The sequence below is a fragment of the Chelon labrosus genome (genome assembly GCF_963514085.1).
Source record: "Chelon labrosus genome assembly, chromosome: 16".
NCBI lineage: Eukaryota > Metazoa > Chordata > Actinopteri > Mugiliformes > Mugilidae > Chelon > Chelon labrosus.
Genome location: NC_140349.1, coordinates 6,361,262 through 6,384,833, shown reverse-complemented (window position 1 = coordinate 6,384,833; position 23,572 = coordinate 6,361,262). Strand labels below are relative to the sequence as shown.

The window sequence follows — 23,572 nt, the reverse complement described above, 5'->3', positions numbered from 1 at the left end:
TGAGCTCCATCCAACCTTTACTCAGGAGTAAATCCTCCCTCAAACTGCGCCTCGTGTAGAGGATGTTCATCCTTCCTATCAACATGTGAATCTCGTCAATAACTGTGGGGGTAAAAAAAAAAAAGAAAAAGATGGAGCTACAGGTGGAAAACCAGAGTCAGTCTTTCAACACCAACACCGAGAAGCTGCCGGCTAAACTCAGCCTGGGGATGGGTGTGGATAACTTTATTTCTCTTCTGATATTTGGACTCATTTTTATTCTCGGCGTGCTTGGGAACACGATGGTGATCACGGTGCTGGCGCGCAGCAAACCGGGGCAACCGAGGAGCACGACCAACATCTTCATCCTCAACCTGAGCGTGGCGGACCTGTCCTACCTCCTCTTCTGCGTCCCCTTCCAGTCCACCATCTACATGCTGCCCACCTGGGTGCTCGGAGCCTTCATTTGCAAGTTCATCCACTATTTCTTCACCGTGTCCATGCTGGTCAGTATTTTCACTCTGTCCGCGATGTCCGTGGACCGCTACGTGGCCATCGTCCACGCCAGGAAATCGTCCTTGATCCGGGTGGGGAGGCATGCCATGCTCGGAGTGGTGCTGATCTGGATCCTGTCTCTGGTCATGGCATCGCCCGTGGCGCACTACCAGAGCATCGTGGAGAGGGAGGACAACAACACCTTCTGCTGGGAGGTCTGGCCGGATCACCAGAGGAAAGTCTACGTGATGTGCACCTTCGTGTTTGGATACCTGCTGCCCCTCACTTTGATATCTGTCTGCTATGCAAAGGTGGGTGCGCACGAACCGGAGCGAACGAATGCGCGTAAATCTGCAGCTTTAACGACAGATCCTCAAAGTTAGAGACAAATTAAGGACACACAACACATTTAAATCTCCAAATAGTTTGACACAATCACATTTTCTTTCCTTTATCGTGCAAAAAAAGTCAGTGACATTAAGATCTGTCCGCCCACATGCTCACGTTGCGCTGGTTTATTTGCTCATAATAATAATGGTCAGTCATTGTGCACGCTCGAAATGATCCTCGTCATGGTGCGTTTTGTGGTTTGCAGGTTTTAAACCATCTGCACAAAAAGCTCAAGAACATCTCCAAAAAATCTGAGCTCTCCAAAAAGAAGGTTGGTGCTCCTCGGTGATGCATGATTCAGCAGATGTGTTTGAGAGGTTAATACATGTGGGAAAATAAAAATAAAAACTGCTTTCACACTTTAAATTATAAATGACTACATGATGAATTGTACCTCCCCCCGTCCTCAGACTGCTCAGACCGTCCTGGTGGTGGTCGTGGTCTTCTGCCTGTCCTGGCTGCCCCACCACATCGTCCACCTGTGGGTCGAGTTTGGCTCGTTCCCCCTGAACCAGGCCTCCTTCGTGTTCAGGATGGTGGCTCACTGCCTGGCCTACAGCAACTCCTCCGTCAACCCCATCATCTACGCCTTCCTGTCCGAGAACTTCAGGAACTCCTACAAGCAGGTGTTCTGGTGCCGGGCGCCCAGCGAGTGTCCCCTGAACGAAACCAGAGACCTCCGCAGCAGGATGGAGCCGACGGCGCCGTCCACCAGCTGCAAAGGTCACGACTCTCAGATCAATAAAATGCTTTGATGCCGTCACCGAAGCGCGTAACACGTCCTGAGATACTGGATTTTTTGGTACCAATGTGGGAAATCTGTAAATACTGATTCATGTACTAATATTTGTTTTTTTTAAGTACTGTAAGGAGCATGAACTGGGCCAGTATACTGTAGTGTGATACTTATTTCTCAATGCCATTAGTTAAATAAACCATGATGTAATTATTGTTGTAGATATTGACCTGTTTCCTGCTCAAGCAAGTTACATAAGGAGGCAAAAAATGTGTGTTGGATTGTTTTGTGATGAGTTAAGCATAACGTCTGGAAACGGGGCGAAACCACAACCACAATCCCAATGTTTGTGCATGGCAATGAACTTTTTAAGACGGCGCACAGTACGATTTTAGCCGACCAATGTCTGGACTGACTGTTTCTAATTTCAAACTCCATCTTCAGACAACAAAACTGTCACTAAAAGAACTTGCAGAGACTTAGATTTCATTGGACATGAACTCCGGTCTCCTGCAGACACCGTGTGGGCCCATCCGCCACCCAGACCTCCACAGATCTCCTTTGGGGCCCCGACACGCCAAGCTGACTGTCTGCTTTGGCTCTAGTTTGGGCACCGCGTCCCGCCCCGTTGGCGCTGGCTGGACCAATGTCGGTGATGTTTTTATTAGATCTTTTCTGATCGGCTGAGAAAACCAGACAAGAAAAGGGAAGTGACAAAAGGTCAAAAACAGCTAATAGTTGGGCTTCTGGTTCCTCCATTTGAATGACAAATACAAACTACTGCCACCTGCTGGTAGGAAGAGTTATTTGCATATTCATCAATCAGGCATACCATTACTACACAAATATTGTGTAGGTCTCCAAAACAGTTGTGACTAATCAGAGAATGGACATGGGTCTTCTGAGGGTGTCCTGTGGTGTCTGGTAACAGGATGTTGTTAGTGGGGGGCCTTTGAGGGGAGGGGCCTCTGTGGATCATCCCACAGATACTTGATCAGTTTGAGATCTAGTGAATTTGGAGGCCAGGTCAACACCTTGTGCTGTTCTTCATGTTTTTTTGAATTGTTCCTAAAGTGTTTTTGTGTGTCATTGCTATGGGGTGGGGGAGGTGGGTGGGGTGCCTGGTCTGGGTCTAGGTGGGTGGTAATGGTCTGTTGCTGGTAGTTCATTGGTGCTGGTTTGGTGCGTTGTATCATCCTGCACTGACGCTGAACATCAAACCTAATATATGAGTTGTAGAATCAACATGAACACCAAATCTGCCGCCTTCAGATTTAGTTCTTAAATTAAGCCGTGCCAGTGTATTGTTTGGGCTCAGAGTTTGGTTATAATAGCACAGTTTGTGCCACAAAGTCATTTGAATTTTCGTTTTTCTTTTTCCATCCAAGCTCGACTGTAATTGAGCTCCTTGCTGAGACACGTTTGGGGAAAAAACAACTTTAGGGAGCTGCATGATCTCAAACAAACACTGCCTCTGTGTCTGAATTTCCTTTGACTCTGACGTGAGCTTGTAGAAAGTGTTAAACATGCGCACAGTTAAGTTTCATTAAACGAGGAAAACAGAAAAAATTACCTCCACTATGGCGCTGTCAAACACACTGAACGCTAAACTATTCTCTTCCAGTAGGAGGATGTCTGTGCTCTGACTGTTCGGTGGCTCTGTAGGCTGAGTTACTATGTACATACGTTGGCTCTATAAATTACAGAGTCAACAATAATGCAGCGTTTAAAGGTTAACCTTTCTGCTCTCAACGAGAAAAAATGTAAAGGATATAAAAAGCTTCTACCTGGTTCACGGCTGAGCTACCAGAGAAAACAACAGAAAACAAAATGGAGCCAGGGAGGTTGATTTTACTCCTCACGTGTAGATAAAAACTGAATTTCTCATTTAGTGTCTGTGGTGTTTGTTCTTAGTGTGCAGATGTTATTAATAAAAGCGTATACAGTATGTGCATACAAACCCAAGGGAATCTGTGTCCTGTGTTTGCAGATGAATCAGTTGTACAAAGAAATTAATAAATAACACGACAAACCGACCACATGTGATATAACCAGTTTGTTCCGTTTTTTTTATTTTTTTTATGCCAGATCTTGTTTACCTGGCTCTCTGATCACACCGATTACATACCATTTCCTGTTTATCCCTGAGGCTGAATGTGATTAAGATAACTTCTGTAAACAGGTAATTCTGCGTGCTCCTCTCTGGGACGCCATCCACCCCCTGCAGTCATTGTTACTCTAAAATCTGGAGCAGAGCGTCCTTTCATACGGACTCGGAAAAGAGAGAAATACAGCAGCTCTTTAATATTAACCACTTAGTCTTCTATAAAGAAAACGCTGGATGCTTTAAATGCAGGAACGCCACGGCGGGAGTCTAAAAAAGATGCTTCTCTGTTTCTTTGTGCTGCAGACAAGCACATGAAACCACTTCTCCTGGTTAGTGAAGATGAAAATAAAAAATAATTCACACGGATTCTAACAGTTCTCATCAGAAAAAACAAAAACAAGGACAACTGGACTTGTAGAGTATCTTGAAGACTGGTGAGGTCATTTTAAGAAGCTACTTGGATGAGAAACGCCTTTAATTTAAAGGGGAACTACCGTTTTTTACAACCTGGACCTTATTTCTGGCATAAAATACGCTTGTGTACTCACCCATATAACTTTGGTGTCATTTTGAGTCGTCCGGAAGATATTTAGATCAGCGTATATCTATATAGCGGGAGTGAATGGGGCACCGAAATGCAGCCTCTAAATAACGCATTATCTGCTGCGAAACTCGTTCATTTTACCAATATTTTGTTATGATACGCTAGTGCTATTCCCTGTTGAGTCCGGAGTTACCTGTTATCATCATCCTGAGTCTGTAGATTGACCTACTAACCTCTGACCTGGATGATGTCATCTCTAAGCTCCGCGAGCACGGTCGGCTTGTTTACCTGTAATTTGCTACTGCTAGTTTTTTGCAACATGGCTGAATATTTTTCCGATTCTGAGGTTGTGTGTTGTGAATTTCTGTCAATTTACAACTAAAAAATACAGAATTATGTTTTGTGCTGGTTTCTCTGAGGAATTGAATGTAAGTTAAACCAAGGAGCCAATAATCTATTTACAATGAGGTAAAACGATCCTGGCTCAGCTGGATGCAGATCTCCTGTCGTGCCGTCGGCTCCACTGTACGTTTCTGCACAAACTGTACTTAATGACCAGTCATTAGCTTTAAATTAGGTGGAGATTAGAAAAATGGGGCCTCTGCAGAGTCATTATTAATCAGGGTTTACACTCATTTGATGCAATTTAAAGGTGATTTCAGAGGGAGATGGGAAGAGTAATAGTTCATCAAAACCGTGGCAACTAGCAGCAGCGTGTTAATGTAATAATAATTAAGATAATTAATGTCAGTTAATAAATAAACTTCACCATAAATACAGGACAACACTTCAATGAAGTTGTCTCTTATTTTTCATAATGCTGAATAAGACACTTTGACATCTAATGTAAAAATCTGAAGCGTTATATTCATGTGAAAAAGTGTTTTTAATTAAAAGTCTATTAAAGTTGTTCTGTATACTATAATTATAATTATAATTATTAAAGTTTAAAAGCTCAGTTTTTGTAAAATAAAATAATCAAATGAAGATAAATCCTATCAGAATCTACCTTTATTTTAAGATTCACAACCTGCACAATGAATAATGTGCATGAGTTTCCTCAGTTCAGACAGAGCCAGGCTAGCTGTTTCCCTCCATTCCCAGTCTTTATGCTAAGCTAAGCTAAACTAAATTAAATGTGCACGACAAGAAAGCAAAATGTGGAAAAGACACCTGGTGTAATCTTTGCTCAGTCCAAGTTTCTGATGAGAAAAAAGAAAACGACACAGAAATATATTTCATCAGCTCTTTTATATGACGATAATTATCTTTATTTAAATTGTGTTTCTTGGTTATTTTTCATGTGACGTAACCGGTTCAAATGGAGCCAACGTTATTTTCCATCAGCTCAGAGATGAAGAGTGAGGGACGACCACGGCTGAGACACGATGAAAAGGTCTGGTCTGGCTGCCGGTCACTGTGGGATGACTTCATGAGAAGAGGACATTCATCACTGAGCTGCTGCTTTTTAAAGACAATAATTTATCTTTGATCAGCGGAGACCTGGTCCACTTAGTGTCTGAGGCTATGGAGCAGAGAGAGGAGGAGGAGGAGGAGGAGGAGGAGGAGGAGGAGGAGGAGGAAGAGGGAGAGAAGGAGGAGGAGGAAACTTGTTCATTAGATTATTGAACTCTGATCAGAAGATGTTTTAACCTCAGCTCAACAGCAGATGGCAGCATTACACAAGTGTTGATGAGATTCCTTTTCTTCTCTGTTCGTTCCTTTCTTCGTTCCCCCTTTTCTTAATCCTAACCCTTCCTTCATTTCCTCCCATCTTCCTCCTTCCCTCCCTGCTCACTTCCACTTTACACTCTCTTCCTTTCTTCCTTCTTCGTCTGTTCATTCCTTCCCAACTCTCTTCCTTCCCTCACCTCCTTCTTCCCACCCTTTTCTTTCTTCATTCATTCCTTCCTCCTTTTCTCCTTTCCTTCCCTTCTTCATCTCACTCTTTCTTCTTTCTTTCCATCCTTTCTTCATTCTTTCATTACTTCCCTCCTGCCTTTCTTTGTTTTTCAGTTCCTTCCTTCCTTACCTCATTCCTTCCTCCTTCCCTTTCTTCTTTCCTTCATCTCACCCTTCCTTCATTGCTCCCACCACTCCTTCTTTCATTCCTTCCTTCCTCCCTCCTTTTCTGCTTTCCTTCCCGCCTTCATCCCACTCTTTCTTCCTCCCTCCCTCTCTCCCTCCTTCCTTTCCTTCCACCCTTTCTTCATTCCTTCATTACTTCCCTCCTTCCTTTTCAGTTCTTTCTTTCTTTCCTTCGTTCCTTCCTCCCTCTCTTCTTCCTACCTTCCTTCCTCCCTCCTTTCCTTCCCTCCTTCATCCCACTCTTTCTTCCTCCCTCCCTTCCTCTCTCTCCCTTCCTTCTTTCCTTCATTACTACCCTCCTTCCTTTTCAGTTCTTTCTTTCTTCCTTTCCTTCCTTCCTTCCTCCCTCCTTTCCTTCGCTCCTTCATCCCACTCGTTCTTTCTCCCTCCCTCCCTCCCTCCCTCCCTTCTTTTCTTCCACCCTTTCTTCATTCCTTCATTACTTCCCTCCTTCCTTTTCAGCTCTTTTTCTTTCCTTTCTTCTTTCCTTCCTTCCTCTCTTCTTCCTACCTTCCTTTCTCCCTCCTTTCCTTCCCTCCTTCATCTCACTCTTCCTTTCTTCTTTCCTTCCTCCCTCTCTTCTTCCTACCTTCCTTTCTGCCTCCTTTCCTTCCCTCCTTCATCTCACTCTTCCTTCCTCCTTTCCTTCCACAATTTCTTCACTCCTTCATTACTTCCCTCTTTACTTCCCTCCTTCTTTCCTTCCTTTCTGTCTCTCCTCTCTCCTTTCTTACTTCCTCCCTCCTTTTCTGCTTTCCTTCCCTCCTTTATCCCACTCTTCCTCTCTCCCTCCCTCCCTCTTTCCTTCCACCCTTTCTTCATTCCTTCATTACTTCCCTCCTTCCTTTCTCTTTCTTATTCAGTTCCTTCCTTCCTTCTTTCCTTCCACAATTTGTTCATTCCTTCCTAATTTCCCCACGGGGATGAATTAAGTCTTATCTTATCTTATCTTATCTTCCCTCATTCCTTTCCTCCTTTCCCTTTTTCCTTCTCTCCTTCCTTCCCACTTCCTTACTTTGTTCCTTCCTCCCTTCTTTCTTGCCTTCATCTCACCCTTCCTTCATTCTTCCCATCACTCCTTCCTTTCTCTCTCCCTCCCTCCCTTCCATCCATCCCTTCCTTTTCCTTCCCTCAGTTTAATTTACATCTTTATGTTTGCTTTCCGGAGCAGCACAGATCAAAACGTTAAAAATCAAATCAGACTAATGACTCGTTTGTTTCACTCCTCTCCTCCGTTCTCCCTAAATCACCCCCGTCTTCTCCCTCTGCTGCCGGGTGAGTTATTAATTTCTCGATCCCCTATGCTAATCGATACCGTTTCCTGATAACCTCTCCCCGTTTCTCATTTCCCTCTGTGTCAGCTGAGGTCTCTATCGGTCCCCCGAGGTCGTGCCGTTGAGGGCGTCATAAATAATACGGGCTAATTAGATATGAATTGATTGGGTGTAGGTGGAGGGTCGTTTTCATCCATCACTCCAGGAGCTGTTTAACAGTAGATTACCACCAACTAACTCCCCGTAGAGCCGGTGAACAGAGCAGAGCGATACTTCAGCCTTGTTTAGTGCGAGGAGGAGGAGGAAGAGGAGGAGGAAGGGGGAGGAGGAGGGGGGGAGGGGGGGAGGGGGGGAGGGGGGGGGGGTCATAAATCTGTTGAATAATAAATATTACTCTGTTCCTTCAACGCTGTAGGTGCTGCTGTTAATTCAGAGGTTGGTATCAATCCTGTCTGGGCTGCAGTGGTCATCATCATCATCATCATCATCGTCATCATCATCATCATCATCAGTCTGCTGCAGGTGTTGTCTTTCATTTGTACGATTTAAAAAGTACTAGATGATGTAATTAATATACAGAAACTATTTATAATGTCAACTCAAAATATCAAATTAAGAGACAGCACATTCCTTCTGTTCTTCCTTTCTTCTTCCTTCACTACCTTCCTTCCTTCCCGTTTATCTGTACATTCTTCCCATTTCTCCTTTTCCTTATGTCCTTCCTTGTGTTAATGTCTTCCATGTCTTTCATCCTTCCTTCCCTACATTTCTGTCCTCCCTTCCTCACATGCCTTCCTTCTTTTCTTTCTTCCTTTCTTTATTCTACCTTCCTTCATGTCTTCCTCTTTTCACTTATTCTGTGGATTCCTTCCATTTCTTTTTCCTTCCATCCTTGTATTAATGCCATCCTGTCCTTCGTCCTTCTGTCCATCCTTCCCTCCTTCCTTTTATTTCTCTTTTCTCATCCTTTCTTCCGTTCATTCGTTCCTTTCTTTCTTTAGTCCATGCATGTCTCTTTTATTTTTCTTCATCCGTCTATCCTTCCCTCTTTGTATACCTTGCTTCCCTTCTTCTTCCTCACTCGTTTCATTATTTCCCTCCTTTCGCTCTTTCTTCCTTCCTCATCCCTTCCTTTTACTTACCTGTCTTTCTTTCTTTGCTTCTTTCTTTCTTCTTATCTCATCTTACCTGCACTGAATTCCCCCTTCATTCACTTTTCTTTATTCTTCCTCCTTTCTTTATTTCTCTTTTCTCATCCTTCCTTACGTTTTCATTCATTCTTTGCATTTCTCCTTTTCCTGTTTCCTTCCATCCATTCTTGTATTAATGTCTTCCTGTCTTTCATCCTTCCTTCCCTACATTTCTGTCCCCCTTCTTCACATGCCTTCCTTCCATCCTTCCTCTTTCCTTGCATGCCTTTCTTCATTTCCTTCTTTCTTTATTCTACCTTCTCTCATCCTTCCTTCATGTCTTCCCCTTTTCACTTATTCTGTGGATTCCTTTCATTTCTCCTTTCTCTTTTTCCTTCCCTCCTTGTATTGATGCCTTCCTGTCTTTTGTCCTTCAGTCCTTCCTTCCTTGTATGCCTTCCTCCTTTCTTTTATTTCTATCTTTTCTCATCCTTTCTTCCATTCATTCATTCCTTTCTGTCTTTATTCCATGCATGCCCCCTTTATTTTTCTTTCCATTCTTCCTTTTATTAATGCCTTCCTGTCCTTCATCCTTCCCCCCTTTCCTTATGTCTTTCTTTATCTCATCTTACCTGCATTGAATTCCTCCCTTCATTCACTTTTCTTCATTATTCCTCCTTTCTTTATTTCTCTTTTCTCATCATTGCTTGTTTTCACTTATTCTTTGCATTTCTCCCATTTCTCCTTTTCCTAAGATCAGTTATTGTGTTAATGTCTTCCTGTCTTTCATTTAATTTCCTTCTGTCCTTTCTTCTTTCCTCCCTCCACATTTCTTTCTTTCTTTCTTTTCTCATAAGACTGAAAACGTGCATCATTCAGCATTTATTAATTCCTACGTTCAGTTATTTACCATGCAGTCAAAACTCGTTATAAAAAACTTCCGTTTTAAATACCTGCTGTGGACTTCAGGTGTGCAGCCTCGCCGTCATTTCCGCGGATATTTTCGCGCTAAACAGGAGGCGTTTACGTCAAAACATGGCAGACCGGAAGTTGATTTTCCACGGTCCGAAGGAGGAGGAAGTAATTAAGAGTTGCACCGAGTTGAAAGACGCGCGTGCAGAGATGTGAAGGGAAGTTCCGGGTTGTGGTTTCTACAAGAGGAAATGTGAAGGTAAACCACTTGTTGACATAATTATATTAATATTAAAAAAAAAAGTGTTTACTGATGTGACTAAATAGAAACCTAAATGCAGCTCTCACCGCAACAATTAACTGACAGTTAACTGTCTAGTGAGTAAAGTGTGGACAACAAGACATGTATTGGAATAATTCTCTTTATTTATTTATGTAATATTAACATCTACATAAATTTGTGTTGTTTAGAAACAACTGACAGCCGAGCCAGAGCAGACGCTGACGGCCATGATGAACTTCTGCGATCACCTGAGCCACGATCCGGGAGAAAAATGGTATTTATGCACAAGACAGAGGTTTATATGTCGTGAAATGGGAGAGTTATCATGAATTTTGGATATTTTTTACATAATAATGTAGCTTAAATCGTTAAAGATAGAGACACTAATCGTGAAAAATAAGAGGATGATTAATGTGAACAATGTTGAAGCCAAAGAAAAGGATCCAAACGCAGGAGGTCAGAGGTCAATGAATCTAAACACAGGTCGTCTACAACTGGAGAACATGACTGTATGACTAAACTATGTCTATATGTCTAATGATGAATGTTAAAATATTTGAAATCAGAGTTCTCCAGATAGAACCGTCTCGTCCCGCGTTGTGACAGAGATAACCGACCTGAGGTTTGATCTCTATCCACCTCAACCTGGACTTCTCAGTTTTCCGAGTCGGGGCCGATGAAAAGATGGGGGGCCTCTCCGGGGCCCGAGGACGAGCGCAGCAGGTTTGGCTGTCACCGGCTCTGATTAATGGCCCTGCTGAAACATGTCCAGCCACATTAGAGCCCCGTGTATCTCCCAGAGTCCACACAGGCCTGGCTCTTTGTTCTGATGGGAAATGGTGTCAGCCGCTCGCTGCTGCTCGCCCAGAAACAGATAAAGATTTACTGTCATCAGAGGCCAGATTAAAGCGCACAAACGCAGACATTGATTTCTGAGAGGGAGGGAGAGGGGGAGAAGGAAAAAAAACCCCGACACATTTTGGGGAGGAAACTCATTCCAGGCCCGGCGGAGATATGATCAGCTTATTTGGGAGGTGGATAATATGGAGCCCTCTCCCAGAATGAACTTTGAAAGAAGTAAATTGTAAATATTGATTTCTGAAATGAACTGTCAATCTCACTTGGAGAGATTATTCCTATCATCGCGTTTGAGGGAGGAGGGCCAGCGAATTCAAAACGGCGCACAAAGAGAGAGGGGCTCGCCGGGTCTCCGTTAGAGAGCACTCAAAGGAGCTTTATTCGCTTCGTAATGGTTGTTCAGTTTCATCAGATAACGGCTGAGATCTCATCGGCGCTGAAAAATGAAATGAACTGTGACTCGGATCGCTGCCCCGTGTCCGCGGGGAGATCAGAAGAGAGCAGCTCTAATAAACTCCTTTTCTACATCATGTTTCTGTTCCGCTAAAAAAAACATTTCTGATTGTTGCTGAAGATTGGTGCACACATGAAATAGATACAAGGATCCAAACCTAGGAACACGTTCTCCTGTTTTATGTTTAGAAACACACTTTTAATTATTAAAAGTCCCAATCTGATCTTAAAAAAAGAAGATCCCTGTAGATTCAAGTCTTTTCTTATCTCGTGTTCTCCTAGATGTGAAAGTTAATGTAGTGTTGAGAGGGTAGCTTGTACCTTGGCTTCATAAAACCTGTGTTCTCTACTCCAGAAACTCCTTAACCCTCTCTGGAATATTTTTCTCCTTGACGCTGACTCCTGAAAACTTTTCTCTTCCTTCAGAGTTAGTTGTTGTAGTTCTGGTGCAGCCTTTTCCTGAGGGGACTCCATGGATTCAGTTTTGTGTATATTTTTTTTGTAGGTGTTGAATCAGTGGTGTGGTGGTTAGCACTGATGCCTCACAGCAAGAAGGTTCTGGGTTCTAATCCAGGTTGACTGGGCCTTTCTATGTGGAGTTTGCATGTTCTCCCTGTGTCTGCGTGGGTTCTCTCCAGGTTCTCCAGCTTCCTCCCACCGTCCAAAGACATGCTTGTTAGGTTCATTGGTGATTCTAAAATGGTGGTAGGTGTGAGTGTGAATGGTTGTCTGTCTCTCTGTGTTAGCCCTGAGATAGACTGGAGACCTGTCCAGGGTGTACCCCGCCTCTCGCCCCGATGACAGCTGGGATAGGCTCCAGCCCCCCCGCCACCCTTCACAGGACAAGCAGTTACAGAAAATAAATGAATGAATTAAGTTGGTAATGAATGATGATCTCCTACTACCACCGTACCAAACATCCACATTGCACAATTTACAAGTTGCTGTCTGACAGCAGACATGTTGAGTCACATGATTTTGTTTCTTCTTCTCCTTTGATTTCTGTTAGCATTGGTCGCCATTAAAACAGGTTTTGGTTTAAATAACTAGAAAAGGTCACGCTTGGCTGAAGCCTGATCCCGATCCGAGCATTTTAAAATGCCCCGATACCGACTGGGACATCCCTCATTAAAAAGCTTTGCTGCCGTCGCTACGTGTAGTTTATGTGGTGTGTCCTGCACCGTTAGAAGACTTTCAGCCGATTCAAGATGTGGTCAGAGAGATCCCTCAGGTTGGCCAATCAGCTTAGAGAACTAGGGATGGGCAGAACGAGGCTTTGTGAAACAACGAAACGTTCGAAGCAATTGCGCCGGAATTGTGTCGAGGCTTCGAAACAATCCGACACACGTAACTCCATGGGGACATCTAGTGGCCTGTTTTGCTAACATCATATTTTGACCATGAAGCACAACTGCTTCAGACAAAGAATATAAATAGCCGACATGGAACGCGATGTTTCGTCAACCACCAGGTGGTTCAGTGGTTAACTCACATGCACTCGGCCTAAACGCCCGTGGTTCGATTCCCTGCTGATGCTTAAAATGTCTGAACTAGTTTATCCCTAGAGTAAATTGAGCATTTTATACATATCTGCCAGTTACAGCTGTCTTGTTATTTCAATTTCATAGTATATTATCCTTTGGGATATACTCAAGAAAAATGTTACAATGGTTTTAAAATGTATGCTTATGGCCCAGGCTTTTTTTTTTTTGGGAACATGTTGTAGGGAAATAAAGGATAAATGAATGAAGCAGGTTAGACTAATCAGGTTCAACATGGGAAAAATAAACAACACATTTGTATGTCAACATAAATTTTTATTTAAGAATAACAGTTGTTCTGCCGTCTTGGCATTTAATCTGTTTCTTGTTTTGGAGTCTCTATATGTCGCTATATGTCGTTATCTCTCAAAATCTCTCTCCTCACAAAAAACCCACGAAGATAGGATGTGTTTGAATGACTTTTAAGCATTGTAGGACTTGGCTAATTACTCGGCTCGGCAAGTGTGCCACCAGGTGAAACCAGTTTGAAACACCACGAAGCCTCACTTAGCCATGGTCACGTGACATGGGCGTTTTGAACCACACTTCGAAACACTTTTCGAAACACTTGCGTTTCGGAAGCTCGACCCTGTTTCGAAACGTCAGCTTCGAGCGTCACACCCCTATAGAGAACCAGAGCACAAGAAGAAAAATAAGAAGTGACCCGAACATTCAAATACACAAATATTTACTGCTATGATCATCTAGAACAGGGGAATCAAACTCATTTTAGTTCTGGGGCCACATACAGCCCAGTTTGATCTCAAGCGGACCAGAACCAGTAAGATAATAACCTATAAGTAAAGACAACTGTAGATTTATTTCCATTTGTTTTAGTGCAAAGAAGAACAAGTGAATTAGGAGAATGTTTGCATTTAATAAACTTAAAAAAAATGAAATTTCTTAAGAAAAATAAGTGTAATTTGGGCACATTGCTGTCTGATGTTCAGTCCTGGGTCAGTGTTGTGTTCTGTCCACTTCTCCTTCTAAAACAGTGAACAAATTAGGCATAGCAGTTATTTTCATTGAAAAATTGCACACTTTACTTTGCAAATTCATTCTGCAGGCTAGATTTGACCTTCTGGCGGGCTGCTTTTGGCCCGCTGGCCACATGTTTGACACCTGTGATCTAGAATGAATAACAAACTGTAGAACAACATGATTCAGGAGAGAGAGTCACCTCTGTATGATGGGTTGTAGTTCTTCTTTGCTTCCCGGCCTCCCAGTTAATAGCTGCTGCCTCCTGCAGGCATGAAGACTTCTTTCCTTTCCTGTCTTTGCGGTGCATTCAGGTGCAACTTTTTTGGTCCAAGAACTCGTAGTTGTTTGATGACGGTAAAGCCAATCAGCACTTAAGACAGTTCTATTTTAAATCCTTTAATATGTTGGCTTGGAAGCTTAATTTGGGACATTTGATCCTAATTTTACAAACTGATCGCATGTCTTGGATGTAAATCACTGAGGGTTAATCTGTCAAATAAAAGTAACAGAGGTTAATATTTCTCTTCACGACGTGGCAAACAAAAAGCTTAGACTTCAATACGATGATTTAATATTCAAGTAAAGTGTAAGTAATGTAACCTCAGTTTAAATTTACAGTTCTCATGTTTAAAGCTGCTTTTTTCTGCATTACATTGTCTTAAAGTTTTTTCATCTAACATGAAACATACTCATCAAAGGTTTTCTTCTTTGCGTGCTCCATTTAATTTATTTTACATTTTCCCTGCAATTCACTTTGCAAAAAAGAAAAAGGTTTCTATGATCCTGAAGTGTGAAGCTGCTCGGTCGGCCTTTGCATTTCTGTACTTTTGCATACGAGCTCTCACTAGGTGGCAGTGCGCCTCTATGCAAATCATTCCCCTCCTCTCGCGCTCTCCTGCTTTGTTAGAGCAGATAAATCAGAGAGCGTTCAGTCGACCTCCGGGCATCCGTCGCCGTTTGTCGCTCCTCTTTGTGTCCATTCCTGTCCTCGTCACCTCCTGATCCCTCAGCAGCTCCTCGCTCCTCCCTTCGATTACACCGAGGGCTCTTTGAGTTAAAGTAAAACTAATGAAGCTCATTTTCAGCAGCATGCCGCGGCACTTTCTCCACCCTTTCTGTCATTTATCAGGGTTTTATTCTCCTCAAAAGTTTCAGATTACGGCGAGAAAATTAACAAAAAGGTTGCAGTGATCCTGCATGTGAACATTTAAATCCCCTGAATAGATACTATGGTTTATGGGGAAGGAGGAGGAGGAGGATGAGGAGGGGGGACTAATCACACTGATCACTTTTTCCATTATGTTTAATTGATTTAATGCAAAGTGCCAGATTTTTTTCAGCCTCTGCCTCATTTTGACAAATGAGTGTCAGAGGCCAGCGGCTCTGAGCAGCTGAGTGTGTTCCTATCAAAACCAAGCGTGCGACGCAAGGACAGCGCCTGCAGCACTTAGTGTCCTTTAATTGCCATTTACATAGTAGGCTAATCATTATTATTTATTTATTTTTTTATGTCCCCCCTATTACCCACTGTCACCGCTCTCTGCCCCGACACTGAGCCGAAGCAGTAAGCTGTTTGTCAGAAGTGATGCTCTGATGGTCGGGTCACTGATGGAGGAAATGATACTCGGGGTAAAGACAACAGTGAATATTTAGATCAGTGTGTGATAGAGGTGACAATGAACTGATTTATTAAAATTATATGGAGCCCTATGTTAATGTTGGACTATTTTCCAGATAAATGTATTCAACTATCAATCAGTTGTCAATCAATTAGCTTTATTCTTTCAGCAAAACCCCTTAAATCAGTAGTTTTGACTCCAAAACTCAGATTTATCCACTAAACTCAACTGAATATTGGACATTTCGATCCATTCTTGACACTTAAACCAAAAAAGTCAACTTATTTTTCTTAATTTTTATAAATTTTCTAAAGCTTTCACACGGCATCACACAATCAAGCCATTGTAGTTTTCTATATAACGTCTTTTATTTGTCAAAAATGTCCAAAATGGGCGGAGAAATGCAGCAGTAGAAGACGTATCCAGGTCTTTTACCTCATTAAATTATCATAATGCAGATTGAATCCTTTCAGACGGTTATAATGTATACAATCACTTGCCAGTTTATTAGGTACACTAGTGAATGTATTCTAATATAACGGCCCTACACTAAATCGTGTCTTCATGAAGGTTATGGTATCCAGCATTAGTTTAAAATATCTTAGAGAGCTTTTGATTCAGGCTGTGTTTTGTTGTACCATTGAACTACATTGTGTTTACCGACACATTTTTACAGCCCCGTTTCAGTCAGCGAGCTAAATAACAGAATAAATACCTGAATCTTCATCTGAAGCATAAGTGGACAAAGAAAAGGTGAAATTTATTCAATTCTGACAATTTTAGTGACCTTACGCTGACATTTAAGAACATATTGAGGGTTTCCACCATTTACTTCCATTGAATTTTACACCTTTATAACGTGACTGCTGTTAACAGGTGAAATGCATCAGAGGGAAACTGCAGAACTAGACGCTGCAAGACCTGAAAACAGCATTTTCAGTTAAAGGCCTCGTCTTGAATTCACTTCCTGACGGTTTAAAGGCGTTTAAAAAGTCTAAACTGCACCATTGATTGCTTGCTTACTTACTGTATATGAGCTCATGTTAAATATATTTGGGTGCATTCAATGTCTTTTTGTATTTTTACCTTTAGTTAAACAGATAAAAATGCTGCATTATGGGTAATGTAGGCGCCAAACAAGGAGGGGATAAAGTGTAAAATGAAAATAAACAACACATTTTGCTCTAGTGCATGAATTTCTTTGCGTTTTTTTTGCCCCCTGCCTCTTTCATTTTTAAAAAACAAATGATCTGCACTTTATTTCTTTGCTTTTGGACATCCTCTGGCCTTGCAGTGGCAGTGTAGATGTCCATGGGTGGACCATGTCTGCAGATGTTTGAGAGATTCGCCACCACCACTCTCTTTCTAGGTCGACACATCTCGCCCGTCGGCCGTTTGCATTTTTTCAGCGTAGTTTATGGAAAAAAAAACGGTTTATTTCAGAGCTTGGGTCGTAACACATCCACACGTTTAAGAAAATGTCGTTATACTCAATTTAATCTTAGATAACAGTGTCTTGAGATTGTAAAGGTTCATTTACAGCAGAAATATAATTAGCATGAAAAGCATACTATGTTAGGTTGTATTTTCCAATTCTATACTTGGTGCATTTTTGATATTTTAAACCTTAACCACATCAGATTTTCTCAATGTGATATATTTAATGTTTAAATTTAACCGCTCTACATTCACAGTATTTCCCCCTGGCATGTGGTGGAGTGGAGGATCTTAAAACACAACGGTGCCTGAATGTCCTCTGTGTGAAGCTAAAGTCAACGTCCTCTCTGTCTGATCCGAGTTTGCGTTTGGACTTTTCAGAGCCGGCGTTTTAAAACTTTTTGACGAGCCCGTGCTCCGTGCCAGACCTGAGCCCCCCCACCACCACCCCACCCAACCCCCGGTTTATCTGCCTCTGCACGCTTGGCGGAGTAATAATGACACATCGGGACGGTGTTTACTAATGATTAGTAGAGATTGTTTCAGCTCACTTGTAAAAGCCACGTTTAAGAGCCGTATTTATTGTTCCATTTGCACATTTCGCGAGTGCGTTTGAGAGAGGACTAATCGTTATTAATTAGGGTCATTGTTCTAGTGGCTGTGCGTGATGATGGGAGGGGGGGTGGAGGTTGAGAGTGCGTGCATGTCCGTTTCTTTTGTATGCAGATGTGTGTGTGTACGTCCGAGTGTGTGTTGCCCGAAGCCATACTCAGCAAGCTGTGACAAAGGTCCATTACCTTGTCTGATCACAACGGCCTGTGATCTATTAGCATCATCTAAAAGCTACATTAGGATGAAGTGGAGACACTCATAAACAGAGCGCTCTGATCAGGCCTTTTAATGGGTTCACTGGTTTTACATGGAGCCTCTCTGGCTTATTCCCCCTGGTTTGTAGGTTAATGCATTTTCAAGTACCCACCAGACAACACTCAATTGACAATGAGGCTTATGCATCAGCCATTCAATCCGAAACAAGCGGGGATCCACCAGTGAATTCAGATGGAAAGTGAATAGCGGGCTGTTGTTGTGGTATTGAGTTATTAATTCTCTATCTGCCGATGTGCAAACCCAATTAGAGAGCCGCAGAGAAACGTATACATGAATAACACTTTGTAAATATGGAATAATTATTTGATTTAGGAAAAAATAAGACGACCTTAGAGCGGTCTAGATAACATATTGCATTATTTTGACTCTCACTGGGTGTCTGCAGGCGGCTGGGAGGTGGTTAGTGACCTGCACAGCTGTTTGACAGGACATCACCGCCACTAGGAGTCAGTAGAGCCAGAGACCGTTGACAAAGGTTGTGCACATTTTAACTAATCCCTGATTTCATCTGTCAGCACCTGAACTGACTTCTACTTCTAACACGATCAGTTTTCTTGTGGAAGTTGCTCAAATTCAGACAATATATTCAGAAACCAGAGGAATTAAGAGAGAAAAAATAATGTCCGTCTATCGGTTTGGTTTCTAGGCTCGCTACATGACCTCTTTATTAGATGATGGCTGTAAAAAAGAGAGAGAAAAGCTTGGTTTATATGTCTGAAGTTTGGTCTATGCCCAGTCTGCGTTGTAGCCTACGCTGTTGTCAGCATTCATACTTGTGCACTGCATAATTTTTTACTTATGCCACTAAAACGCATATGTTGAGTTCCTCTGTGTACTTTGTGACATCATTTACTTTTACTGAAATCACAGAAGACACAGGGTACTATACCTATCTTTTAATATTCAGTATCGGCCGATCCGATCTTGAATAAGCAAAATTTCCTCCCCTGGAGAGTCAAAAAGGCTTTACTTATCTTCCTTGTATTCTTCTAGATCGCATGTGCACAGTGCGACTGGATTCAGTCCAATAAATATTTCCGTTGATGTAGTGTGGAGAAGGTAGCTCGTACCTTGGTTCCTGGTCGTCCAACGCCATTAACTCTGTAACCCTCTCTGGAATATTTTTCTCCAGGAAACCTTTCTCTTCTTTTAGATGTTTGGTGTTTGCTGTTGAGTGTCCTCCACGTATTCAGTTGTTTATGGTGTTGTATCAAGTTAGTAGTATCGAATGCTGATCTGACGATGACGTTTTGATGCTACGGGGATGTGGTTTTGGTTTACGGCAGACCTAAAAGAAATAACGACAAAAGATCGGGCTTGGCTGATGCTTGATATGAATGCGATCATTTAAAAAATGCCTTGAACTGCCCCAGTACCAATCTCCTGATTCCATCAACATTGACATCACACCTCCCGTGGACCTACTGTGGCATTCATTGCCCTAGTTTTGGCACTACGTCCTGCACCGTTGGCACTAGTTGGACCCCAGTAAGGAGCTTTTTAACCAATACAGCACATTGAATCAGAGGCAGAACGAGTCATTTGGAGAGATCTCTTCAACTGACTGTTCAGATTAGTCCAATGCACAAGAAGAAGAACATTCGTCTTTACTACATTACTTATAAAAATAAACAAAACAATAAAGTTTAAAGGGCTCACAGAAGGCTTCACTTGTACAACGGTTTGTAGCTCTTCCTATTCCTTCCTGTTTCACCTTTCGAATGATGAATCCAGACTACTGCCACCTGCTGATATGAAGGGTTATTTTATTTTATGCAGGTGCAGAACTTGTGCCAGCTGTGCGTTAGCTGCAGCCGTAGACACTGCAGTCGGCCTCCGTCGATCGACCGTTTTGAGTCAGATTTGACAAATTATGCGTTTTGTGAATTTGTGAAATTGTGAATCATTTTAAGATATCAACACCTCAGCAGTGATAGTTCTTTACTTCACTAATGCACAGCAAGACAAACCTCTCTCTCATTCTGCACACAATTTTAACCATAAGAGAACAATATGCTTCTAAAAATGTTGCCTTTTTTTTTTTTTTTAATAAAAACAGGAATATTAGGGTTTAAAAACTTGAGGCTGTGTGTGAAACCAAATCTGTGCACATCTTTAAAGAATCCTAAACGTTTTCTCTGGCAAATTTTCACTTTATCTTACACATTTGACCTTTGCACATATTTCTATCTTCTCAATCACTCCCTTTGCTTGCTTAGGCCTCCTTTAAAAAGCCTCCGACCAACACTCTACTTCTTTAATTTCCATCCATCTGCAAAAAACTTTATCTTTTTTCTTTCCGTTTCTTTCTTTCTTTTTCTCACGTCGTCCCGAGTGTCCTCCTGGAACTTGTAGTTTCCGCCGAGGCTCCCGTCTGGCTCCCGTTTTCTTGAAAAGGATCGCTCCTGAAGCGAGCCAACTAAAATGAATAAATCATATTCGCCTACTTCAAAGGTTCTGTCGTGTCATTTGTGGGGAGCTTTAGACCTGGATGTAAATGAGACCCACGGACTAATGCATGAGACATGACAGACATAAAAGAAATGTTATTAAGAGAGAACAACGCTGAAATCAATGGAGTGAACTTGAAACACGACGGAATACATTTACAACAGTGCCATAATTAGAGCTCATATCTGCGGCCCTGAAATCGCCTAATTATTTTTCGCATGATTTCTGAGATCTTTTTTTTTTTTTTTTTCAAAACTATAATGGTCGGACGAGTCTTCAGATGAGAGATGAGATGAGTTCAGTAAACGGTTGGTGTTTTTGATATGCAGAGAGGGAGCATTGAGGCCCGCTCATGTTATAAGCCTTGCGGCAGCAGCCTTATTGTGCGTGTGAAAATTATCATAACCTCCTGCTACCTTTAGAGCCCTGAAAGATCGGGCTTTGAGCAGTCGCTAAGAGCTTCACTTTATAGGAAATGCAAATGGCTGCGTTTGCAAATTGGATTCTCGTAAAAAATAAAATAGAACAAGCGCCAAGAAGGAAAAAAAAAAAAAAAAAACACCTCGACAGCATAAACAAATAAAAGATGACGGTGTGCAGTGATGAAACTAACAGCTCTCTATCAGCAGACGTTTTAAAAGGCTAAAACCTGGAGGAGTTGATGTCGTGTACTACGTGTTCTCCATTACGGCCCGTTCTGCTGATTGATATACGACGGTGAACCATATGGACACGCTGTTGATCGAATGAAGGAGACATCTGAGAGATGATTTATGATTTGGTTGTGATTTGCACGTCGTGGGACGCCTGCGACGCCAACCCATTTACTAATTGATGAGCTAAAGAGACCTGGAGATTGGAAAGATTAAGATAAACAAGACGACGTTATACTTTATCCTCCTGTTTGTTTTCTATGTTTCCCCTTATTCAGACGTTCTGTTGAAGTCACACTGCAGTTACATTTCAGCTGTAATATGTATTAGGATTATAATTTACTAAAAAAAGTGAAATGAGATGTGAAATGATTGCAGATCAGAAAGGAAACAATAAAGTAAAATTTAGGAATAGAAAAGATGCAGAAAACAAAGAGAAAAGGTGAAAACAAGGGTAGAAAAGAAAGCAAATGGAATGAATGGGGAGAAACGAAGGTGAAGGGATGATAGGAAGGAAAGAAAGGGAAACATGAGAAAAGGAAAGATAAAAGAAGGCAAAGGAAATGGAATAAATGAGCAGAAAGAAAGATAAAGGAAATAAAAGAGAGGAAATGTGAAGGAGTGATGGAAAGGAAATAACAGAAAGGAAAGTTAATGATGGAAAGGAAAAGAAAATATCATTTAGGGAAAGAAAAGATGGAAAAATGGAAAAGAAATGGGGAGAAAAACTGAAAATACGGGAAAGAAAGGAAAGAAAAGGGAATAATGGAAAAGAAAGATCAACGACAACAAACAGAGGAGAGAAGGTGAAAATAAGGGAGAGAAAGGACAGGAGAGAATCCAGATGGATTGATTTAACAGAACAGAAGGTAAAGAGAATGATGGAAAAGAAAATATGGAAGAAGGAAGGCAAAGGGAATGAATGAAGAGAAGGGAATAAAAAGAAAACGATAGAATACAGTTTAAGAACAAGTGAGGACAGAAAAGAAAAACGTAAAACAAACGGAGTCAAGCAGTAAAGATGATTAAAAATAGAAGATTAGAGGTGAAAAGAAAGATAAAGAGGGCATGAAAGAAAGGAAACGTCACATACGTATCTGCTGACCCTGATAAATGACAAGCTGTGACCCAGCTGTCCAGAGCCTGGACACCTCCTCACCACTCGTCTCCAGCTGGGACGCCGTCACCTCAGCTTCACCCGGCAGTGATCCTGACGGCTCCTCCTCAGCTTTTTGACCTCGTATTTATTTTTGTGGTCAACTGAAATGATGGATGAGCTCGATCCCTGGATCTAGTCGTCTAACTGAGGGACGCTGCAGTTAATGTGGTCGTTAGACGGGGACCTATTGGACAGGAAGTGGTGCAGAAGAATTTAACAAGAAATCACAAATATTTACCTTAATTACAGCAGAATGAAAAGAAAGACAAGATATTTTAACGGGTTATTAAGATATAAATACATCTATGAATAATTTAGATATTAAATAAGATATATAATCCAGATATATAGATATATATATACTTTTTTAATTGCCTAAAAAGTCATTTATTGGGCTTTGTGTGTTCTCATATCAAATGAATTTGTCATTCTTTTCTCGTCATAGTTGTGGAAACATACAGTGCATTGTGGTTTGGACTTGTTTTTTTACTTTTTTAAAATGAAGTAGACTAACAAAATGAAAATAAAGCTGGATAAAGGTATTTCTATTCAAGTTCAGTGACAATTCAATTATTAAAATAGTTTCTAATACAGAGAACAGATTTTTTCTACTCTTTGACGCTTCAACTCCTTTCGGTTCTTGAAGTTCAGCTGACTCTTCAATCTTTTATTTCTTGACCATTAAGCAAATTCTCAACCTTTTTCTACTCTGAAATAAATTGACACTTCATTTCCTTTCAGTGCTTGAACTTCTAACAATTTAAACTGTGTGCAGTGTTTAGCTGACACACTTCAACGGGTACTTGTTAATAACAGGACATTCACTTCAGTCAACACTTCTGACTCAGTTTATCACCTACACTTTGTGACACTTCAACTCCTTTCAGTGCTTGAACTTCAACTTAATATTCTGTCTTTTATTTCGTGAAAATGAACCAAATTTTCTACTATTTTTCTGCACATGCACTAAAACTGACACATCAGTTCCTTTCAGTGTTTGAGCTACTTTTCTTTCACTTTATTTCACTTTCACTTTTTCCACTTTTTTCCCACTCCACTTTTAATACTTAGACTATTTTTAATGTTTCGGCTGCAGCATTGACAATTTAAGTGGTGTATTAATTTATGTATTTTTGAACAATTCTTGAACATGAACCGACGCTTCAAACCTTTCACTTATAAATCACAAATAAAAGCAGCCATTCTGGTGCTTGAAAAACACAGGATCCACTTGGACATTACATAATAATTAACGTACATGTGAGATGATCTGGGAAACTGAGAAGATGAGGGGGGAGTTAACTCAAACCTGCCAGCTTTGGGACAGACTCGTCGCCAGCAGAGGAAGCAGTTCAGAAGAAAGAGGGGAACTCCTGGTTAGCATTCTCCACGTGTGAAAAAATAAACGGCAGATGATTAATTTGGGCCGATCCTAACAGCAGGTTTTAAGACCAGAAGAAGACAAACATGAAAGGATGTGTCCCTAAAGAAGCAACAATAAGAGTCTCTCCATGAGGCCGACAGAGCTGCAGTCAAACATACCAGAGAAAACAACAACAAATGTCTCCGTTGATCCTTTTCAGGCCGGGCTCTT

The 23,572-nt window shown here is 41.5% G+C and overlaps 1 protein-coding gene across 1 annotated transcript; it reads left to right on the top strand.

The window, feature by feature from the left end:
* Nucleotides 1-128: 128 nt before the first annotated feature.
* On the top strand, nucleotides 129-1,685 carry galr1a (galanin receptor 1a). Its single transcript, XM_084562986.1, has 3 exons — nucleotides 129-785; nucleotides 1,070-1,135; nucleotides 1,275-1,685. The coding sequence occupies exons 1-3, from the start codon at nucleotides 132-134 to the stop codon at nucleotides 1,617-1,619; spliced, it is 1,065 nt and encodes a 354-aa protein (XP_084419112.1). The 5' UTR covers nucleotides 129-131; the 3' UTR covers nucleotides 1,620-1,685.
* The last annotated feature ends 21,887 nt before the right edge of the window (nucleotides 1,686-23,572 follow it).

Coding starts and splice junctions, on each gene's coding strand:
- galr1a (XM_084562986.1), top strand. CDS start 132: ATGGAGCTACAGGTGGAAAACCAGAGTCAGTCTTTCAACACCAACACC. Junction 786..1,069: donor TATCTGTCTGCTATGCAAAG/GTGGGTGCGCAC, acceptor TGTGGTTTGCAG/GTTTTAAACCATCTGCACAA. Junction 1,136..1,274: donor CTGAGCTCTCCAAAAAGAAG/GTTGGTGCTCCT, acceptor CCCCGTCCTCAG/ACTGCTCAGACCGTCCTGGT.